A 20,794-nucleotide genomic window follows, 5' to 3' on the forward strand; every position below is an offset into this window, starting at 1 on the left:
ATGGAAACCTTGCCACTACCCAGGACTAGTGAAGTCATAGATCTTGAAGGAGCAGCGACAACCTCCACTTTACTAAACAGCAAAAACATAACTTGTACATTCTAAATGTTTGTCCTTATACTTATAGATAAGTCTAGTCTTCATCACTCTTGAAGGAAACCTCTTTGCAACAAGATGGGGACCATTATAGAAAGCCATGACCAATAAGAACAAACCTGTGGAACCCAGTCCCAATGGATACACCTACAAAACAACTCCCCTAAGGCTCAGGGAACACTGAGGAAGAGGGGGCAGAAAGATTTTTAAGAGCCAATCAGGGAGCTTGTGTGAGAGTACTATCTCCTAGGAACATCAGAAGCTATAACCATAAAGTCTCACCAACATCACAGCCTAAACATGAGCTGAATAAAAATAACAAGAGACACACCCAAGTAGACGAGGGGGTAAAGCCCACAAGGTTTCAACCCTTCACAAAGAACTACACGCGACTAAGGAATGGGAGTGAGAGAAATAGTCTTCCCTAGGGAAGAATTACCAATTAATTATCCAATTTTAAATGGTCAGCCCTGCATGCATGCATGCATACATACATACATACATACATACATACATACATTATACAGACTAAGCAGGAAATGGGCCACTTGAGTGGGCCTTGATATTTATTGCTGGGCCCTGCTTCCTGTATGGTCTCTGCTTCCTGTTCTGTAGGTGAGGAGTCCCAGCCACATGATCCTGTAGTAATGAAACCACTTCCTATTACACCTCTACCATGATGGACTTCTCTCAAACCTCAAGCCAAATAAATTCTTAAGTTGCTTTAATAAGATATCCTGTCGCAGCAAAAAGTAAATAATAAAACATCTGTATCAGAAGTGGGGTTATTACAGTGATAAATCTGTTCATGTGGCTGATTTGCAGGAGAAATATGGAGGAGACTGGAGACACAGACTAGCAAAGCCCCAGAGAGCTATAAATAGAGATTAATGTGCTATTGCAGTGGGGGTAGGGAAGGATGATGATACAAATGTGAACAGTGAGGGTGTGACTCACTGGGTCTCAGAGAGAAACAAGGACTCTAACAGGAACAGGGCCATTTGTGGCACATTCTGGCAAAGAATCTGGCTAGGTTCTGCCCCATCCTGAAAACGTGCATGAGGGTGAATTAAAAAGTAATGGACTATGTACTTTGTAGAATTCCAAGACACAACAATATCCAGGCTACAGAATGGTCACTGCTTAGTGCTCTTAACCAGATTTAGGTGGACAAATAGAGTAGAAAGATCGGGAAAATATAGTTTCTAGAGGAAAGGAATATGAGCAGTTTGAAACCTGCGGGCAGCTGGGTGGTGGTGGCACCACCAGGATGGTGGTGGCTCACACCTTTAATCCCAGCACTTGGGAGGCAGAGGCAGTTGGATCTTTTCGTTCCAGGCCAGCCTGGTCTACAGAGCGAGCTCCAAGATGGTCAGGGCTACCCAGAGAAACCTTGTCACAAAAAAGCAAAATAAAAGCTGTGAGTTAACATGAGCTTGGAGAAAGCATCTGCCAAGTGTTAAAGAGACTACAGCCAAGAAAGAGAAATCACAGACACTGAGTAGAATACGAAAAGTGTCTTAGCAGGGGGTGGGGAGGGAGCATGGCTGCATACACCAAGAACTTCAGAACTTGTTGGAAAACCCTGCATATTAAAACTACTTTTATTCTGTATTGAAGTTCACTGAGATGTATAGACTTTAGATCTAGCTATTCTTGCTGAATGTTTTCCTCCTACAAGTGTTTTACAATAAAGCTTTAATAAAATAATTGTATATGTGCATTTGTGTGCATCAGACTTCAGGTGAGTGCATGGTGGTCAGAACAACTTTCAGGAATTCGTTCTCCCTTTCACCTCTTTGAAGTGGGGTCTCCCTTGTTTTTGCTGCTAGGCTGCATACTCCAGACTCGCTGGCCCGAGAGCTTCCAGTTGATTCTTATGTCTCTATTCCACACTCCAACTCATAGGATTGCTGGGATGACCGATGCATGCTACTGCAATCTAAGCTACTTAGTGAGTTTAAGGCCAGTGTGGCTACATGATGCTTTGGCTTGCAAAGAAGGATGGAGGGAAGGAAAGGGGAGGGAAGTAAGTTTGACAGAGTCTCTAGGGTATCTTGCTCTAACAGACCCACCTAGAGAAATGTTCTTCTAAGCTTAGACCACTGCAGCCATGGCCCAAGAGGAAAGGCTACATCCCAAGCAAGCAGAATCTGGCATTGAACACATGGTAAAGGTTTTGGAGAGATGAAAAATATAAGTAATGGGGTCATAGAGGCTTGCTCTAGAGTCTTAGAAGACGCTGCAACAAGGCAGCATGTGGCTAGATTCCCTGCAAGGAGGCTCTGAGAAGCCACTGCACAAAGCCATGAAAGTGAAACCTGAGTTGTAATGAGGACCTCAGGATAAGGGACAGCTGCTGTGGGATTACTCTTCATGTTTAGGAGCCTGCCTAAGGACTAACTACCAGGTTCTCAGCATCTCAGCGTGATGTGGCTCTTGTTACTATCTCAAAGTCCACTTAGTAAATTCTGACTTCTTTCTTCCATCCCCTGCTTCTGGTGCTGCAGAGGACCTGACTAAAACAGAAGTATGGGATAGATCTGTAGTTACCAAGGTTTGGGAAGGGTTACGGGCAGGAGAAGGCAGGGGGGAGGGGTAGGATGATTAACAGGTACAGGTATGTAGGTGATCTCATGGAAGAATGTCTCATGTTCTACAGCACAGCAGGATAAATACTGTTGACAACATTTCAAAATAGCCAGTGGAGATGATTCTTAATTTTCTCCACAGAGATATAAAAAGTATCTTGGGGTGATTAATTTTGACAACTGCTCTGGTCTGCACAACACAGTTAACATTGAAATGTCCCACTGTAGTACACTTATGTGCCATTTGAAAACAACATGTTTATTAAACAAGTAGGAGAAGGGAGATACTCTTTAAGATATTCCCAGGCCAAGGGAGAGGGGAAGCAGCAATCAGAAGTTCCTTCATTTTTCCATTAACTGATGGCAGAGCTCAGTGTTCAGCACAAAAGTCTAAAAGTCCAGGGTTTGGATCTTGCTCGGACCACATGCACGTAATACCATTCACAGCCTGCTCAGAGAGGCAGTCAGCTAGGAGACGAGGAGAAGCAACCAGGTTGGGTGCTAGCACATGCCAACAAAAAGATGCCTCAAAGCTCACTCCTGTATATTCAGATTCAACTTTCTGAGAACTTTTCATTGTTTCTGCTTATTTAAGGGGGTGGATGAGGAATCATGGATTTTCATGAAAGCAGAACACTCCACTCCACATTTAACAACTGGCTAACAAAAGTATTAATTGAGTTTAATTTCCTGATTAAGGTAAGAGGATAGGCATGGGTAGTTGAAAAGGCTGACTGGACTTCTGGCAATGCTCTGAAGCTCCGCCTTCATAGGAAGAGTATGCACCAATAAGAGCTAATAACAGAACGTTGGTTTAAAAAACAAACAAACAAACAAACAAAGATAGGTAAATACCTAAGAAAGCAAAGGATAGCATCAATTCAACTTCCAATCCAATTCCACACAACCGGATCTGACCAGTGACATTCTAAACCCATCTTCCCAGGTAGGTGGTGGCACACACCTTTAATCCCAGCACAAAGGAGGCAGTGGCTTGAGCGTGAGTTCGATGCCATCTGTATCTATATAGTGAATTGTAGCCAGAGCTACACAGTGAAATTTTGTCTAAAAAAAAAATTACCTTTATAAAATGTAATCTTTGACATGAATTTCAATCTTTATAAAATATTAATAACTGCTATAACTCCCAAGGGATAATGTTACCTAAATATAAATGTACAAACACAACCTGCATATAGAAAACCTCCACTCAAATGGAGGTAAAAAGAAACAAATCCAGTGTGCATGGCTCCTGATATAAGTTGGGAGGAGGTCTGTGGGCTAAGATTCAGGGAGAACCACTCCCCAGCAAGGGAGCCCTGACTTAGGAGCCCTAGGCCAGGCATAGACCTGAAGGGTCAGTGCAGTGCAGGTCAGGAAACTGAAAAAGAGTACCTTGGACAGAGCCACAGTCTCTAGAAGACTGCCTTTGGGAGAGAGGGAGGGAACTCCTTACCAGGAGGCAGAGCAAGGAGAGAAGGCAAGGCAAGCTGCAGAGATGAGTTCAGTCTTGCCTAAGGAAGGGGGCCTCTAACTATTGCTCCACGGTGCCACTCCTTCCGGACACTGTACCCAACTCTACAACAGCAAAGTCTCCTCTCCTACTACAGAAGCCCATGCTGCCACCTGCTGCTGCTGGCTGTGGGGCGCCACGGAAGTCTTGGGTGAATGTGTGATGTTGACATTGGTTTGGCTATGTCTAGGATCCAACATCTCAGATCCATGAGAAATTGGCAAAGCCTTCCCCACATGGGTCACCCTCATCCATGAGAAATTGGCAAAGCCTTCCCCACATGGGTCACCCTCAGAATGGGTGGCAAAGGCTTCCTACCGCCTGAAACTGTACAGAGAGCACTTACTAAGACTAGCAAATCTCTACTGTGTGCTGTACGCAGCAATCACACTGAGGTTCTGGGTTGTTGCATAGTTGGTACTCTCCATCAGAGCATGGCCCACCTATAGGTGTGTCTATGTGCCTGTCCTTTCTTCTTTTGCTCCTTGGGGCCCCTTATCAGGGTCAAGGGCAAGTCCTCCTGGACTCAGTGGGAGGCAGTCCAGGAGACTGACTGACTCCATGTACTTAAGAGTCCTCCAAAGAGGGAAGAGGAAACAAATGTTTTAGCCAGAATCTCGGAAAATTCCCAAGATACAAAAAATACCTGAATCCAAACACTGAACCAGCCAACCTTGTACTAAGGTCCACTGAGAAATCCTGGTAAGCTACCCAATTCCATAAATAAAGAAAATCTCTGGGCTCCCATATCAAAAGGCATAGGTGCTTATAAACCTAAAAAAAATCAAGTTAGGATTGGTTTCAATGCTAGCGTACACAGCTGACAGCTGAATTTTCCAAGAACTAAAGAGAGAAACAAAGTCACACTGCTATCAAATAGCTAGTTAAGCCATTTGTCATGTGCCACTAATAAAACCCCAAACTTCAGGTATAACCCTATAGGAGGAACAGCAATATAAACTAACCAGTACCTCCTGAGCTTGTGTCTCTAGCTGCATATGTAGCAGAAGATGGCCTGGTCGGCCAACATTGGGAGGAGAAGCCCTTGGTCTTGCAAAGATTATATGCCCCAATACAGGGGAATGCCAGGGCCAGGAAGGAGGAGGGGGTGGGTAGGGGAGCAGGGTGGGGGGAGGGTATAGGGACTGTCGGGATAGCATTTGAATTGTAAATGAAGAAAATATCTAATAAAAAAATTGTTTAGCTGGGCATGGTGGCACACGCCTTTAATCCCAGCACTCGGGAGGCAGAGGAAGGCGGATTTCTGAGTTCGAGGCCAGCCTGGTCTACAAAGTGAGTTCCAGGACAGCCAGGGCTATACAGAGAAACCCTGTCTCGGAACAACCAAAAACAAACAAACAAACAAAAGAGAACCAGAGAATGTCAGTGGGTGGGCACTGGATACATTTATTACAGATCTAAGACTAAAGGAGATAATGAGAAAGGTTAAAAAAATAAAAATGCAAAGGATTTTGTATTTGTCTAAATACAAATAGCAAAACTCCCACACCAAACCAACAAAAGCAGGCAGTGGAGGAAGGAGAAGGCACACACACGTTCTAGCACACGGGGATAGGTGTTTTAGAACAAACGAAATAACGAGGTCTAAGTAAGGAGCGGGAGCTGGACTATTTTTAAAAGCTTTATGTCATAAATATAACAGCTGAACAAACCACAAACATCTTATGTCTGGTCTACATAACTGAGTCTAGGCCAGCCAGAGGTAAACAGAATCAGATAAATTATAAAGTACAGTAAATCCAACAAAATGCTTCGACAGTTGAGAACCAGTCACATCAATATCACTTTCAGAGTTGCTCACAAAACAGAGCCACAGAAGAGGCACAGCTAATGTAAGTCTCTTCTGAAAGGCTTAGGATACAGAGCCAGAAATGCCCCAGACGGCAGAAGAGTTGCCTCAGCTGCTCTTACAGAGGATACAGATTCAATTCCCTGCACCTATATAAGGCAGCTCACAACTGTCTGTAACTCTAGTTTCAGAAGATCTGACATCCTTTTCTGGCCTCCTTGGGCACCAGGCACGCATATGGTGCAGACATACATGTAGGCTAAATACCTATCTATGTAAAATAAAAAAGATTTTTAAAAGGTGGTATAAAAAACATACACCAGAAGTTTAAGACCAGTCTGGTCTACATAACTGAGTCTAGGCCAGCCAGAGGTAAACAGTGAGACTCTATGTAAAATATAAAACAAAACCAGCACACAACAGCCAACTCCGTTATCTGTGTCACAACACAAGCTCAAGTAGCCCTGCCATCCTGTAAAGGCTTCTCTAGCTCAATTCACCCGCAGGACGGTTGTGATGTTGGTTCTTTCCTAAGGGCCCTCATTCTACACCCAGGGTGTCCCCTTCTTAATGTCTCAAGAGAATAAAGACTCGGCAGAAGCACAGGATAGGCCTGCAGTTCCAGGAGAAGTATATGTCCTTTCCACTTAACTTCCCCAGAGTCAGTCACAAAGCCATCACAGCTTGTGGGAAAGGAGAAGCCGGCTGACACAGGACACATGGCCACTGGAATGACTCTTTCTTATATAACACATAGTCACAACTTAGGAAATGTACACAATTTAAAAACATGTAAGACATGTTTAAAAACATCCTAGTATTCTAGAATGGACACGGTAGATTTTGGACTCAAAAGCATCATGTAAGATAAAATAAGCTCATTCTATAATACTAAAGATAAAGATCATAATGGAATTGTATTAACTGAATAAAGCAATAGTCACTTTCTTAAAGCAGAAACTATAGGAGATCCACAGAAACACAAAAAGACAAGACATTAACACGCTTCTCTCAGTCCAAAGCATATCAAATAAATAAAGACACAAATGGCCTAGTCCTAATTATATAATCAGTAGTTAGATATTATATATCTGTATCAAACTGAGAAGCAAACATCCACCTTCATATGACCATTCATGAGCACTGATAACATATTAGGCAGCAAAGAAAGAAGAAAGATCATTGTTGGTTTTCTAATTACAAGGAAATAAAACAGAAATTTAACAACAACAAAAAAAATTTTAAGTCTCTTCTGTCTAGAAGGATGCCCCCAGCAACTCCTAGATCAAAGAGCAAACAGACTTAAGATCAAAGCACTATGTATCAGGTCCTACAGTATACAGTCAAAGCAGTTTAAGAATTCACACCTACATCACATTCATATAAGCAAAACAGAGACAGTAAATTAATACCCCTGCAAAAACAGAGCCAGAGGGAAAAATAAATGGTAAGGAAAATCAAAAAGCAACAAAGGCAGAAAAATAAGGTAAAAGGCACGCAAGCAGCAGAGCAGATGAGGATACTAACTGGCTGCTGGAGAATAAATAAAGGATCAAAAACTCAAGGGAGAAGACGGAGGAAACCATAATGCAAAAGTACGTACCAAGAATCAAAAAAGAAAATACTGAAAAAGAACTTAGAAATTAAAAAAGATTCTGGCATAACTCTGCAAGTCGAGTTTTGATTAAATGAATAATTTTCTGAGAAAATATAATTGACTAAAATTGACTTTAGAACAAACAGTGCATTTAAATATTCCAAATTTAACACCCACACCCACACACAAACAAACAAAACAAAACAACCCATGTTAGTGAAAGAACTGGGCTAGGGAGACTCTCAGTGTTGGGAATGACAACACACACATCTGTAATCCCAGCACCGTGCAGGTGTGGAGCCAGGAGTACTGCCGGTGTGTATGCTGGCCATCAGCCTTCTGCCAGGTTCAGAGAGATACATACCCTTTCTCAAGAGAATAAAGCACAAAGTGTTAAAGGAGAGACATTTTGCCATTCTCCTCTGGCTTCTGGATGTTTGCACATATACCACAAATGTTGAAAACAAACCAAGAAAAGAAATGAAAATACACACTTACAAACCCAACAGTTTCACTCTAAGTGTAGCTACACAACCCATAAAAAAACATAGGAAAAGAGAGAAACACTTAAACTCATTTTCTAAGATACCTACAACATCAACATTTCAACCTCATAAAGGCTATATACAAAGAGTCACAAGTAAGATAATTCTAAATAAACTGTGTAAAAACAGATTTCAAAAGAGCTTGTTAAGAAAGAAAGAAAGAGAGAGAGAGAAGAGGAAGGGACGGAGGGAGGGAGGGAGGGAGGGAGGGAGGGAGAGAGAGAGAGAGAGAGAGAGAGAGAGAGAGAGAGAGAGAGAGAGAGAGAAAGAAAGAAAGAAAGAAAGAAAGAAAGAAAGAAAGAAAGAATAGTTTGTTACCGTTACTCTGGGAGGCTCAAGCAGGCAGAAGGATCACAAATTTGAAGCCAGCTTGGGCTATAGTAAGACCCTCAAAGCATCTCAGAGGAGTTTATTCCAAGAACGAAAGGACAGTTCAACAGGAACCCACCCACTAATCAAGATATTGGTAATTTAAAGGAAAAAAATAATTTTTATCTCCACAGATATTGCTAAGGCTTTTCAAATAAAACAATGGCCCTTGATGAAAAATACCCAGTAAAACAGGAATTCTGTTCCCTACTATGAGAAATATGCCTTAATTCAAATATTGACTAATTAATTCTATGTAAGATTTTCATTGTTTTGATAAGTTCTACATGAAAACAGAAAAGTTAGCATTCTGAAATTTTAACTCCCACCTTGAACTTCCTGTGAACCGTGTGAGCTGCTGACAATTTTTTGAATGTAATACTATCTTCTCATCAAATCAATGAATACAGTTCTGAAGGCCTAACTGTATAAAGTCCCCTATGATTAGGATAACACTGTGATCTGGTGACATGGACACCTGTGGTTTACCCCATTTTTTTTTTTTTTTGCTGTTTAAAAAAAAAAAATGCCAGTTTGGGGGCGGGGAGCGGTCTTAGAGTTTCTATTGCTGTGAGAAGACACAGTGATCAAAATCAACTCTAAGATGGGAAAGGTTTATTTGGCTTACACGTCCCAGGTCCTAGTTCAGTGATGGAAGCCAAGGCAGGAACCTGGAGGCAGAACTCGAAGCAAAACCATGGAAGAAGACTGCTTACTGGCTTGTTCTTCACGGCTTACCCAGCCTGCTTTCTTATCTAGCTTAGGACAGAGTCCTGTGGGCTGTACCCTCCCACTCTGCATTAACAATTAAATCAGGAAAATGCCTACAGACCAATCTAGGGAAACATTTTCTCAACTGCAGTCATCTTCCCAGATAACTCTAGCTTGTGTCAGGTTGACATAAACAATCAACCAGGAATTATTTGTAATCATAAGTGTCATGAATAATTCTCATGAAATAAAAAATAGTTGAAAAAAAATCAGAAGTACAAAATCCCAGAATTACAGATTTAAATGACATGTATTATTATTTTTCTATAAACAATTATCCATATCCATATCTTAGTTCTTAAGTTATAAGAAGTATACATAAACACGCTCATATGTCTTACACTGTAAGTTCATCTTCGTAAGTAACCGAGTCTACATTTACTCTCCTGTTTTTGAGACAGGCTGACATGAAACCCAAGATCCTCCAGCTTCAGCCTCTAGATTACTGGGTGAGCACATTCATGATTTTTTTTTTTTTTTTGGTATTATTTTTCCTATTCTTTTTGTTTTGTTTGGCTTTTGTTTTGTTTTTGAGATATTTCTCTACATAGCCCTGGCTGTCCTGGGATTCACTATGTAGACTAGGCTGGCCTTGAACTCACACAGATCTACCTGCCTCTGCTTCCCGAATGCTAGTATTTAAGGTGTGTGTCACCACATCCAGATGATTAATGACTTTAAAAAAAAAACTGAATTTACATTTAAGTATTAATCATAACTGAGAAAGATGTAAATGCTCTCTCTCAAAGCTATCACATGACTGTGCTAAACATGGAAACGCAATCTTCACTGAAATAAAAACAAGGGAACAATATGGATCTAGTCTATAGTATCTAAGAAATATCTGAATCTTCACAGACAGACATGAAGTAGACCCATGTTTAGTTGCAGTAATCCAAAAGGATCCTTCATTAAATTTACACCGAGACCACCTCGTTTATTAACCCTGAGATGAAGGAACATTGAAAAGGAACCATCAGGGGGTTGAGAATATATCTCAGTGGCAGGATAAACGTTTGCCTAACAATGTACAAGGCCTGGGGTTGCATCCCTAGCACTGCAAACAAACAAACAAAGGAAGGAAGCTCAGAAACACTTTCCTATCATTCAGTAAGTACGGCTTTCTTCAGTGTGCTCTGTGCCCTCACTGCAGGTTCCCCTAGTAACAAATGGAGATAGCAAGGAGGTCTTTGCACTTGGAAAGTATCCCATTGTCAGTCTGGGCAGCTAAAGATCCTTCTAGCCGTTCTCGGAGATGCTAAATTAAACTTTGATTAACTACAAATGTCCACAGCTCCACTCTGGCAATGCACTAAGTGAAACTTTGACTTTTTCAGTGGTGGTCTTACACACTGTTGTGCTCTTCAGAAAAAGTGAGAATTAATTTGACGGCACAGCTACAAAGAAAACAAACAAACCAAAACCAAAAAAAAAAAAAAAAAAAAACAAAAAACAAAAAAAACCCAGACAAAAACAGTTACTCTTTAACCGGGAATAAGACAGAAAACCAAACAGAAGTAACATTGGTTGCAGGCTTGTCTGCATCCTTTCAAATGGTTTTCTTGTAGGGAAGCTGTAGCAGCTTCGCTGGGGGGATAACTGTACTCATGCACGCCTCCCTCCCTCAACCTCCAGCTACCAAGCTGAAGAAGCTTCCAATAGACTCACTCTCATGGATTTCCTCGCATATTTCCATCTAAAGCAACAACAGAAAGGCAGAGTTATGTAACAATACTGAGAACAAAGTATATCACAAAAGCGGTGTTTGGGATACAGGAGATGGAGTCAAGCTCCGCTTTAATCTGCAGTTAGGAGATTAACAGTCAGTGACGTGAAACATCTGCATTAAGCCAAATGCCTTTTTAAATGTCTGACACATCCTTAAATCATCACCTGTCCATCTCTTAAGCAGGAGCGCCGATGATACTTGCCATGATTAATTCCCTGTTAACTTGAGAGTCTCACATGGGGATGGATAACACTACCGTAAATGAGGGATAGAACCAAAGAGGGGTGGGGCAGGGCAACGTGTAAGGTGATGACAGATGCTTGCAATAGCACACCCACAGGACCATTGTAACTAAAAGAGAAATAGGTCTAGTTTGGGGTTTCAAATACTTATATACTTATAATGGATCATATGAAGTTCTACATATTCTTCTCCTAAGCTTTCAGAACCAAATATGACTAGAAACCTCCCAGTCCTGAGTGCAAAGGACACTTAACCTGGCTAAGACTCTTAAGGTATTTATTCATTTAAGCTAGTGACCACACTTTTGGCTCTGAAATCCCATAAAACTCAATCCATCTGCCCTTCTGCTTCTTTGATAAGAGGGACTGCCAGCTCTGATAAGTATGTGGATAATCATGCCACAGCCATTTCCAACCTCCACAGGTCTAAGTATTTTATAAACTCATTGATTATTAATCACAAGACACACTGGATTATAGCAGAAGAAACTGAGGCCCAAAGAAGCAAAGCTAACCTTTTCCAAACCCCACGGTAACAACCTGGACTGCTGTTTCTAAGTGACTCCACACAAACTGAGCGTGGATGGGAAATGAAAGTCTTCCTACCTGGCCTGCCACTGACAGGGCAGCAACGGCCCAAAAGATGTTTCTTCAGAAATAAAGATTCCTCAAAATCCTTTCCGATGAGTGTCTCAAGATTTGACATAGTTTCCTCAAAACAGTGCTCCTCTTGACCAAAATTAAATGTCCATAACTGGCTCAAGGAAGCACATCCCGATGTGGAATGTGTATTAACATCATCTCCCAAGGTGAGCTACTCTGCCATTAAATTTCACACAGACTGAATGCAATCCAGTGTGTGTTTTGTGACTCAGACAAGAATTAGTCTTTGGCACTTGCAATGCTCCTTGTCCCTTTGAAAGAGGAAGCAGTATCTATAACTTACACCTACACTTCCAAGCTTCATATTACATGAGAAATTTAAGAACTAGCAGAGACAAATGCCCTTAGGGGTCTCCAAGCATGGTCTCCTTCTCTATCTTGGCAGACCATGGTACCATAAACTGTATCAATGTGACTCTAAGCATTTCCTGGAGATGCAAACATAATGGGGCTCAATTAAACTATTATATAATAATTAATGTAATTAGTAGTCAGATGAATGAAGTAAAAATAAAAGTCAAAGTTCACTGGGTACATTTTCAGCACTTAAGTGTCTATACTGAATTTTTACAGAAACTGCGTCTCACAATGCAGCAGTTTAGTATGTACCTCTAGTCCCTCTCGATAATTAAAATCTGTTCTTGGTACAGATCTTTCACTTTCAAATGGGAGAAAAAAAAGAAGAGGCACACGTAATTTCTACCGCTGTCATAAACAGCTGAATCATTCGCATAATCAACAGCCCAGAATTCTTCCACAAGCTCTCAGGGCAGGTTTTGCTTTTTGAAAGCTCAGAATGTAAACCAAACCCTTCCCTACCAAGATATGTAAGAATTAACAAAATCACGGGATTCCCAAAGGATACTCTGACTTTAAAAAGGAGCAATGTTACATACAGTTCATCAAACGGGAAGCCTGAACTACGGATACAAGTCACTCTGGCAAATGAAAAACACACCAAGGAGGATATGATTTCAAGGCCCTTGAGCCAAGGCCAGCGGGCAAGTGCCCGGGATACAGGGGCGCAGACTTCGCGCTCCCCACGAGCCACCAGCTGCTGCCAAACTCCAGGTTGAATTCCAGAACCTCACAGTCCTGGCTCCCCCGGGGGATTTACGGGCCCAACCAGGGGAAATGAATAAATCTGGTCCACCAGGAGGGGTGGCATCCTTGAAGAGGCAGCTTGGCGCGGACCCTGGAGCTAGCACCGGACCGTTGGCGACGCATGGGACTTGGGGGACCACAGAGATCTCCGAGGACGCGTAGGTGTTCTGGGTTGTTTAAGGGTGCCTGGGGATTGTGAGCTAGAGGTTCTCCGGGTGTGGGTGAGGGGTGTCCAAGGCCTGAGGATCCCCAAAAGGTTCTGGGGCTTGCAGTGTGTGCTGACTGGAGAGACACCCCAGACACGGCCCAAGGGATGCGATGAGGCCCTGGATGCTACGGGACCCAAAACAGAGCGTGGGCCACTGGGAATCCCGTAACCCTAAGCAGTTGCGCGGGGTACTCTGCGGTGGCAGCCGGCTGGGCAGGGGATCGGGCACCAAGACCCCTAAGGGCAAGACCTCTGGCGCTCACCCGAACAACCCTCGGAGGAAAGAGTGGGAAGCCTTCACTCGCTTCTCGGCCTCCGCCATAAGCTGGACCGCTTCTCGCTCCTTCCCTGCGTTGTCCATGTCACCCGCTGCAGCCAAAGCCTCCTCTGCTGACTAGCTAGGCTCCCGGGACGACTTAGCCCTCCCTCCAGCAGGTGCGGACACGCAGGCGCGGCACGCGTGGCCTTTCGGGATCTGTAGTCCTACATTCCACCTTAATGCCAGTTTGTCAGAGACCACAACTACAGTTCCCAGCAGGCTGCTGGGCAGGGCCGGGCGTTCTCCCGGACTCCCTGGAGGAGGGGGAAGGGGCGTGGCCTTCTGGAGGGGTCTTGGGCCTTGGACCCTTGGAGGTAGACTTCAAGGTTGAGAGAGAGAAAGAAAGAGAGAGAGAGACAGAGATAGAGACAGAGACAGACAGAGAGAGGGAGACAGAGAGACACTCTACAAGCAATACTGCAAAATTTAATCTAATGCAGCAGTTCAGCTCAATTTAGTCAACCATGTGGTGCCCCACCTCCCAACTCTGCCAGAAAAGCAGCAACAGCTGGCCTAAAGAGCTATTTTTAATTTCTGACAGCAAGACATTAAAAATGCATCATCATCCCCAATATAAATTCAGAGTTGATTTTAAGCGTCCCCAAACTACAACTTTCCATTTGGTCCTCTTGTTTAAAAATGGATTGCATATCTTTCCTGTAGGCACAATCTACTCTTGTTATTGACTGAATTCTATTAAATGGCTATAAGCCAGTGAACTCTCTTATGCTTTACATAATGCTGGCTATAGTGGGTGGATCTTGACAAAATTCCTGTCTGCCAGGAAGACTTCTAATCTACTAAATATCCATAGATAGATGCAATCCTGTGCCAGTGACTTCTAGGCCTGTCCCAGAGGGAGGTGTTTTTTAATACAATGTCTAGACCATTTATGCTTGGCAGTGCTACTTCTTAGGTGGTGCAGCAAATAGAATTACTGCCAAATGAGAGTTTCTGATGATTTAAAACTCTTCATGAATACGCTGTAGGAACTGGCAAGCAGAATTTGTCTAAGAAAATGAAGCCTGTTTTCAGAGAACATAGCAAGAGCGTTTAAACTCCTGGAAACAAGCTACCAAAACTGATGTCACAGTGTGGCATGATCCAACCATAGCAGGATGCTCTCAAGATAGAGGGGAATATCGGCTCTTGGTGCATAGTTTTTTTTACAACTACTATGAGCTTGTTTTTTTGTTGTTGTTTTTTTTTTCACTTTGGAGAACTGATTTGCAAGTTTGGAGCAGGAGGGTAGACGGAGGTAGGAAATTGGAGGTGGCAGTGGATGTTGGATTGAAGAGAGAAAAATTGCAAAAAGTGAACCAACATTGGCATTTGAAAAGGAGTCAGTTGGGGAATTTGGTGGATTGAGTCAACTCCTAAGCATCATGGGCAGCAGCAGTGTGTTGATCAGAGCAATTCCCAACCCTGGCTGAATGGAACAACTCTGCAGGATAGTCAAGAAATATTGATCCCTCTGCCACTAGTCTTTGGTGTCCAGATCTCCACTCTACCCTATTCTGGAGTTAATCATTCTAAATTCTAAAGCTTTGGATGAAAAGGAACCAGAATACATTCTCCCAAAGCACACCTCAAAAACCAGACATTTCACTCATCTGCCTTTAATGGATGCTCATTCATTCAGACTGTGGCACCTACCTTACAGTGGCTCTGGGCACATCCTATTCAATGGACATTCCGGATACATTCAAGCTGAGTGAATACAAAGAAGAGTAGATTAGAAGGTTAAAGGCCCACTCTCCATATCAAACAGTCCATAGAGGTTATCCCACCCAGCAGGACTCAGTTATTCGTGGGTTCGAGGGGGACTGCAAACCTGGGCGGAAATGGGAGGGAGAGAAAGGAGAAGCCGAGACCAAGAAGGGATTCCTATCAAGGTCTCAGTTTATTAGGCAGAAACAGTGGTTCTTAAAGCATACATCGAGGGGAATAGGGAGGGATTGAGGGGGAATTAACAAAGAACAAAGAAGTGGGCATCTGGGGACATGAAGGCCGAAGTCAGGCTCCAGGTGGCAGGCATTCTTCGTCTTATCTCCGGAATTCGAATCCTCCTTAACAGCCTTGGGTGTCAGTCCGGGCTCAGCAAGTAACTCGTGTCCTTGGATGTCATGGGAATCAGGAAGAGATAAGGAAGAATTCAGCTTTTACAGCCTCAGGTGCCAGAAAGGGAACAGGGAGAAGGAAGTGATGAGCAGCTCCTAGCACAAGGTCATTTGGCTTGTCAGGGTGGGAGACTGTGAAAGGCTTTTTCTCACGGTATGGTCTCCAACATAGAGGCATGACTGAACTCATCTGAAATCCCCAGTTCTAACAGAAAATGACGTTCGTGAGTAGAGGATGTGGCCATCTGCCTGTTGCTAGAGTTGTAGGTAGAGTAGGGCCACCTTTTATAACCAAGCCTCAACAGTAAAGAATGGTGTGACACTTTTCTACACCGAAGCAAAGAGGTAAAGCTAGCCTACATACAGGGAGGGGAATTGGATGATATTTCTTGATGAGAGGGACTCAACCTTGTTTATTTGTTTGCTGTTTTGTTTTGTTTTTTTCTGGGACAAGGTCTCTCTGTAATACTGGTTGTCCTAGAGCTTGCTACATAGGCCAGGCTGACCTTAAAGGCAGTTTTAAGCCACCACAGATAGGTTAGAGGAAGTCAGTCAACAGCCTGGTCCACCCTGGTAGTGCTGACCATGTTGTATGTCTGGAGACCCCCAAGCTGAGAAATAGAATCACCTCTGGTGACCCTTCCTACCCTAAGGAGTCTGCTAGGGTATCAGCCCCCTCTTCCAGGACATTTACCTTAATTTCTCTTCTGCTTTGAGAAAATACTCTGCCAAAAGCAACTTAAGGGAGATAATAATCCTGACCCACAGTTCAAGGTCTTGGTCGATCAGAGAAGGAAAACTAAGGTGGAGGAGCACCAAGCATCTGGTCACAGTATCTACAATAGAAACAAGGGCAATAAATGCTACGCTGCTCCAGTGTGGGGAGCCGCCCTCACATTCGCCGTTGCAAGATGGAGCTGACATCCTGTGTTCTAAGTGGTAAACAAATAATCTGCGCATGTGCCAAGGGTAGTTCTCCACCCCATGTGCTCTGCCTTCCCCGTGACGACAACTCGGCCGATGGGCTGCAGCCAATCAAGGAGTAATACGTCCTAGGCGGAGAATAATTCTCCTTAAAAGGGACGGGGTTTCGCCATTCTCTCTCTTGCTCTGGCTCTTGCTTCTTGCTCCTGAAGATGTAAGCAATAAAGCTCTTGCGCTCTTGCGCTCTTGCCCTCACTCTTGCTCTCTTGCGCTCTGGCTCCTAAAGATGTAAACAATAGAGCTCTTGCTCTTGCGCTCTTGCACTCTTGCGCTCTGGCTCCTAAAGATGTAAGCAATAGAGCTCTTGCTCTCTTGCTCTCTGGCTCCTGAAGATGTAAGCAATAAAGCTTTGCCGCAGAAGATTCCGGTTTGCTGCGTCTTTCCTGGCCGGTCGCGAGAACGCGAGTAAGACTCCAGCACTACCTGTTCTCCTCTCCCTTGCCTCTCATATAGCCCATTATCCTATCTGTGGAATGGTGCTACCTACAATGGGGGAGTCTTCCAGTTTAATCGGCACAATCAAGATAATCCCCCTTAGGCCACACCACTCCTAAAACATTGTGCTTTACTTTAATAGGCAGGAAAAACAGAGCTTATCCAGAAGGCTTTTTAACCATAATCATGAAAGCAATGCATTCATAACTAGAAACTAGTTAATGATGTCTTTTATTAATTTTCAAAAGACATTCAAAGCAATATGAGTTTGTGGGAGAGGTGAATCTGTGTGGCAGGTGTGTGTGTGTGTACTGGGGGGAAGTAGCTTTTCCTGCTAAGTAACACATGCTATAAATATCCACCCAAAGGACTTTATAGATATGATTTAGCAGTTTCCTTAAATATATCCTATTGCTTGTACCACAAGTTTCTGATCCATAGAGACATCCCCCAATTCCTCTTTCACTTTTAACATATGCATTCCCATCTAAACTTAAACTTAGACGTCTTCAAGATATAGATTTGTAGTTTATATTTCTTTGAGCTAAGGCTTTAGGACATCAGCTAAGAGGGAACATCTTTGATGCAAAGCACTCAGGAGACATGACTGTTATTGTTAACTACCAATAGCTGAGCACATTAGATTTATATAACTCTTTCCCGTGGAGCATAGTTGAGTTGTGTGAAATTGGGCTTTCACAAAAATTTTCACATCTGTCTTGCAAATGAAGGGAATTGCTCTTATCTGGAACACCCTGCCCCCAGTTGAATTAAGAGAATGCCAGCGGTACTTCATGACCAGTGGGGAAGAGCTGAGGTTTCGATGACTTACTCGCATTACAGTAATTGACTTTGAAGATACAGCCAGTCCTTATTATTCCTGGATTTTATCTTTACAAATTCACTTACTTGTTAACACATGATGTTTTTGCAACCATTCTGAACATATCCCAAGTGGTGAAAAATGCGAATGAACTGACATATTCCAGCTAGGGTTAAATACATGGCCTCTGACTTTTGGGTCCATCTCTGTCAATAAGCTTCCCTTTCATAGCCTCTGTAATGCCAAGCTTTTCATTTTAGTCAATTTTATGTTGAGAGATTTCATGAATCTCCAACTTGCAAATGGCAGGTTGCTGACTTCCAGCCTCCATAACTACATGAGCCAATCTTGTATAACAAATCTCTCCATATGTATATATAAATATGTATACACATGCATATTTATGTTCCTAGTGTTTCTGTATCTTCGAATTCATCTACTTTCTGCTACCCTTTAGGGCCTGCAGGGATTCCATCAAGGAGTGGGGGGTGGAGGGGGTCCTGTACCTGTGGCTTCTGCTTGAATTTAGCCAATCAATCATAAGGTAGAGATCAAGGAATGAGCGAGCACATAGCATTTCTTTTTCCCAGTTCCTTCACAATGTGGCCACGTGACAGTTCCTGGTTCTTTCTGGATTGTTCCCTTCTCATTGTTCTTGCTTAGGAGTGCTGATGTGGGTACTGTTACCTGCAGAACAGTTCCCTAGCACCCTCTCTCCCCTCCCTCCATGTCCCCTGCTTCCTTTGTATCCTCACCATTGTGTAGACATTATGCATAGATCATTCTTGATGGATTTTCTTTTTTTCTTTTATTTTCAAGACAGGGTTTGTCTTTGTAGCCCTGGTTGTCCTAGAACCCACTCTGTGGACAAGGCTGACCTTGAGCTCAGAAATCTGCCTGCCCCTGCTTCCCCAGTGTTGAGATTAAAGACATGTGCTGCCGCCACCCAGTTTTCTTAAATTTTTTATTGATCTCATGTCTCTGTTAACTGTGAAGACCCTGAGTGACATGTTCCCAACTCACTGTATAAGGCCAGTATGATCCTCAATCCCAAACCAGAAGGACAACATGGAAAGGGAGAAACACAGGGCAGTCTCATTAATGACACACAGAGTATGAACCAGGCATTGGCAAACATACAAAGAACAAAATCCAGATGTATTGCTGACATAAATAGAAATACTGAAGTTTAAAATGTTTGGGAGAACATGGAGGAAAGTAGCATCATTAAAATGTTTAAGTAGCTTTCTGACCTTGGCTTTCCAAGTAAGACATTGAAAATGCAAACCAGAAGAGAGAAAATCAATACATTCACCCCATTAAGGTTAAGAATCTCTCTCCTCCGATGTACCATAAATAAAATGGAAAGGCAAGCCACAACCTTTTGCAACATGTATCCCAAATCTAAGTAAAGAAAAGAATTATGAAGGAAAAGGAAATCTTCCAAATCAATGGGCACAAACAGCCAAATAGAGAGTGGGACAGAGGCCTTGAATTTTCAGATTTAGTGAATTTCAATGCATGCATTGCCTTCTTTAACTTGATTGTTTTTCTGGTGGTGACCTTGTCATCTGCTCATAGAAAAGCAGAAGCAGGCTCTAGAAGCCATTTGCTTTTCATTTAATTTCAGAGTAGGACCTGATGAGAACTACTGTGGACTCTACAACACATGGCTGTAAGCTACACTCACCCTATTCTTCAGCTACAGAACCTTAGAATTTACTTTTTCTACTTGTTTTTTTCTTTTTTTTTTTTCAAGTTTCGTTTTGTGTTTTGAGATAAGATCTCACTGTGAAGCTAGGTTAGCCTTTAACTCCCAATCCTGCCTCAGCCTTCTGAATGCCGTGATTACAGACCTGTGTCACCACACCGGTAAGAAAGTTTTGGTTGATCTTCATTTTAATTGTACATATTTAATGCATACAGTGTGAGAATTCAATACATGTATATGATATGTAATGGTTAATCCATGGTAATTAATTTCAGTCTCCTTATCATTGTGTTAAATTCTTCTCAGAGTTATTTATAAAATGTATAATAGGCTATTGTGACTACAGACACCCACAGTGTTATTGATTTACTATTTTTTCACTCCTGGCATTTAAGTGCCGATCATCCATTTTCTCACTCTCCCTCTATTACTGTTCCACACTGAGCTTATTAAGTGGTGTGTGTGTGTGTGTGTGTGTGTGTGTGTGTGTGTGTGTGTGTGTGAGATGCATATGTCTGTACTTGTGCATGGGCTGTGCTTGCCTATGCATGCATGTGTGGAGGTCAGAGGTCAGTGTATCTTCTATCATTCATCTTAATTTTAGAGAAAAGCTTGTCTACTAAGTCTGCAGATTGCTGTTTAACTAATCCTAATGGGGCTGAGTCCCTGGTATCTGCCTGTCTCCTTCATCCCACAGGTATGTGACATCATCTCCAGCTTTAGTTAAGTAATGGGGATCCAACTCAAGTTCAGATGCTTATATAGCAAAGATTATAGCCGGTGAGCCATCTCACCAGCCTCGGGTTTTTTAATAAAAAAATAATCAAGGCATGAGAAAGAACACAAGATATATGCTCCTTTGTGTTTTCCTTATTTCATTTGGTATGATATCCTCTAGTAGTTTTGATGCAGGTGGTAGGATATAATTTTATTAATTTTTATTATTTTTAATTGTGCAGGTATGAGGGGACGTTATGTACACAAGAATGCAGGTGTTCAAGGAGGCCAGAGTTATCAGATCCCCTGGAGCTGGAGGTACAAATGGTTGTAACCTGTCTGATGTAGGTTCTGGAAACTGAACTTTGGTATTCTGGAAGAGCAACAAGTGCTCTTAAGCTATCTCCCCAAGCCTGAATATCATTTCATGGCCTTTAACTCATGATT

The 20,794-nt window shown here is 42.6% G+C and overlaps 1 protein-coding gene across 2 annotated transcripts in view; it reads right to left on the bottom strand.

The window, feature by feature from the left end:
• Nucleotides 1-13,661, bottom strand: part of Napb (N-ethylmaleimide sensitive fusion protein attachment protein beta) — a 38,441-nt gene extending 24,780 nt beyond the window's left edge. Inside the window, exon 1 of one of the 2 annotated variants that reach the window (XM_030248234.1) lies at nt 13,502-13,661. Coding sequence is in view for 1 of the 2 variants with exons in the window: in NM_019632.3 (NP_062606.1) it covers nt 13,502-13,599 (98 nt within the window). In the remaining variant the exon portion in view is untranslated. The remainder of the gene's footprint in view (nt 1-13,501) is intronic. The other variant, NM_019632.3, reaches the window with a different exon arrangement.
• Between the last annotated feature and the right edge of the window lie 7,133 nt (nt 13,662-20,794).

The sequence above is a fragment of the Mus musculus genome, chromosome 2, assembly GCF_000001635.26.
Source record: "Mus musculus strain C57BL/6J chromosome 2, GRCm38.p6 C57BL/6J".
In the NCBI taxonomy this organism is placed as follows: Eukaryota; Metazoa; Chordata; class Mammalia; order Rodentia; family Muridae; genus Mus; species Mus musculus.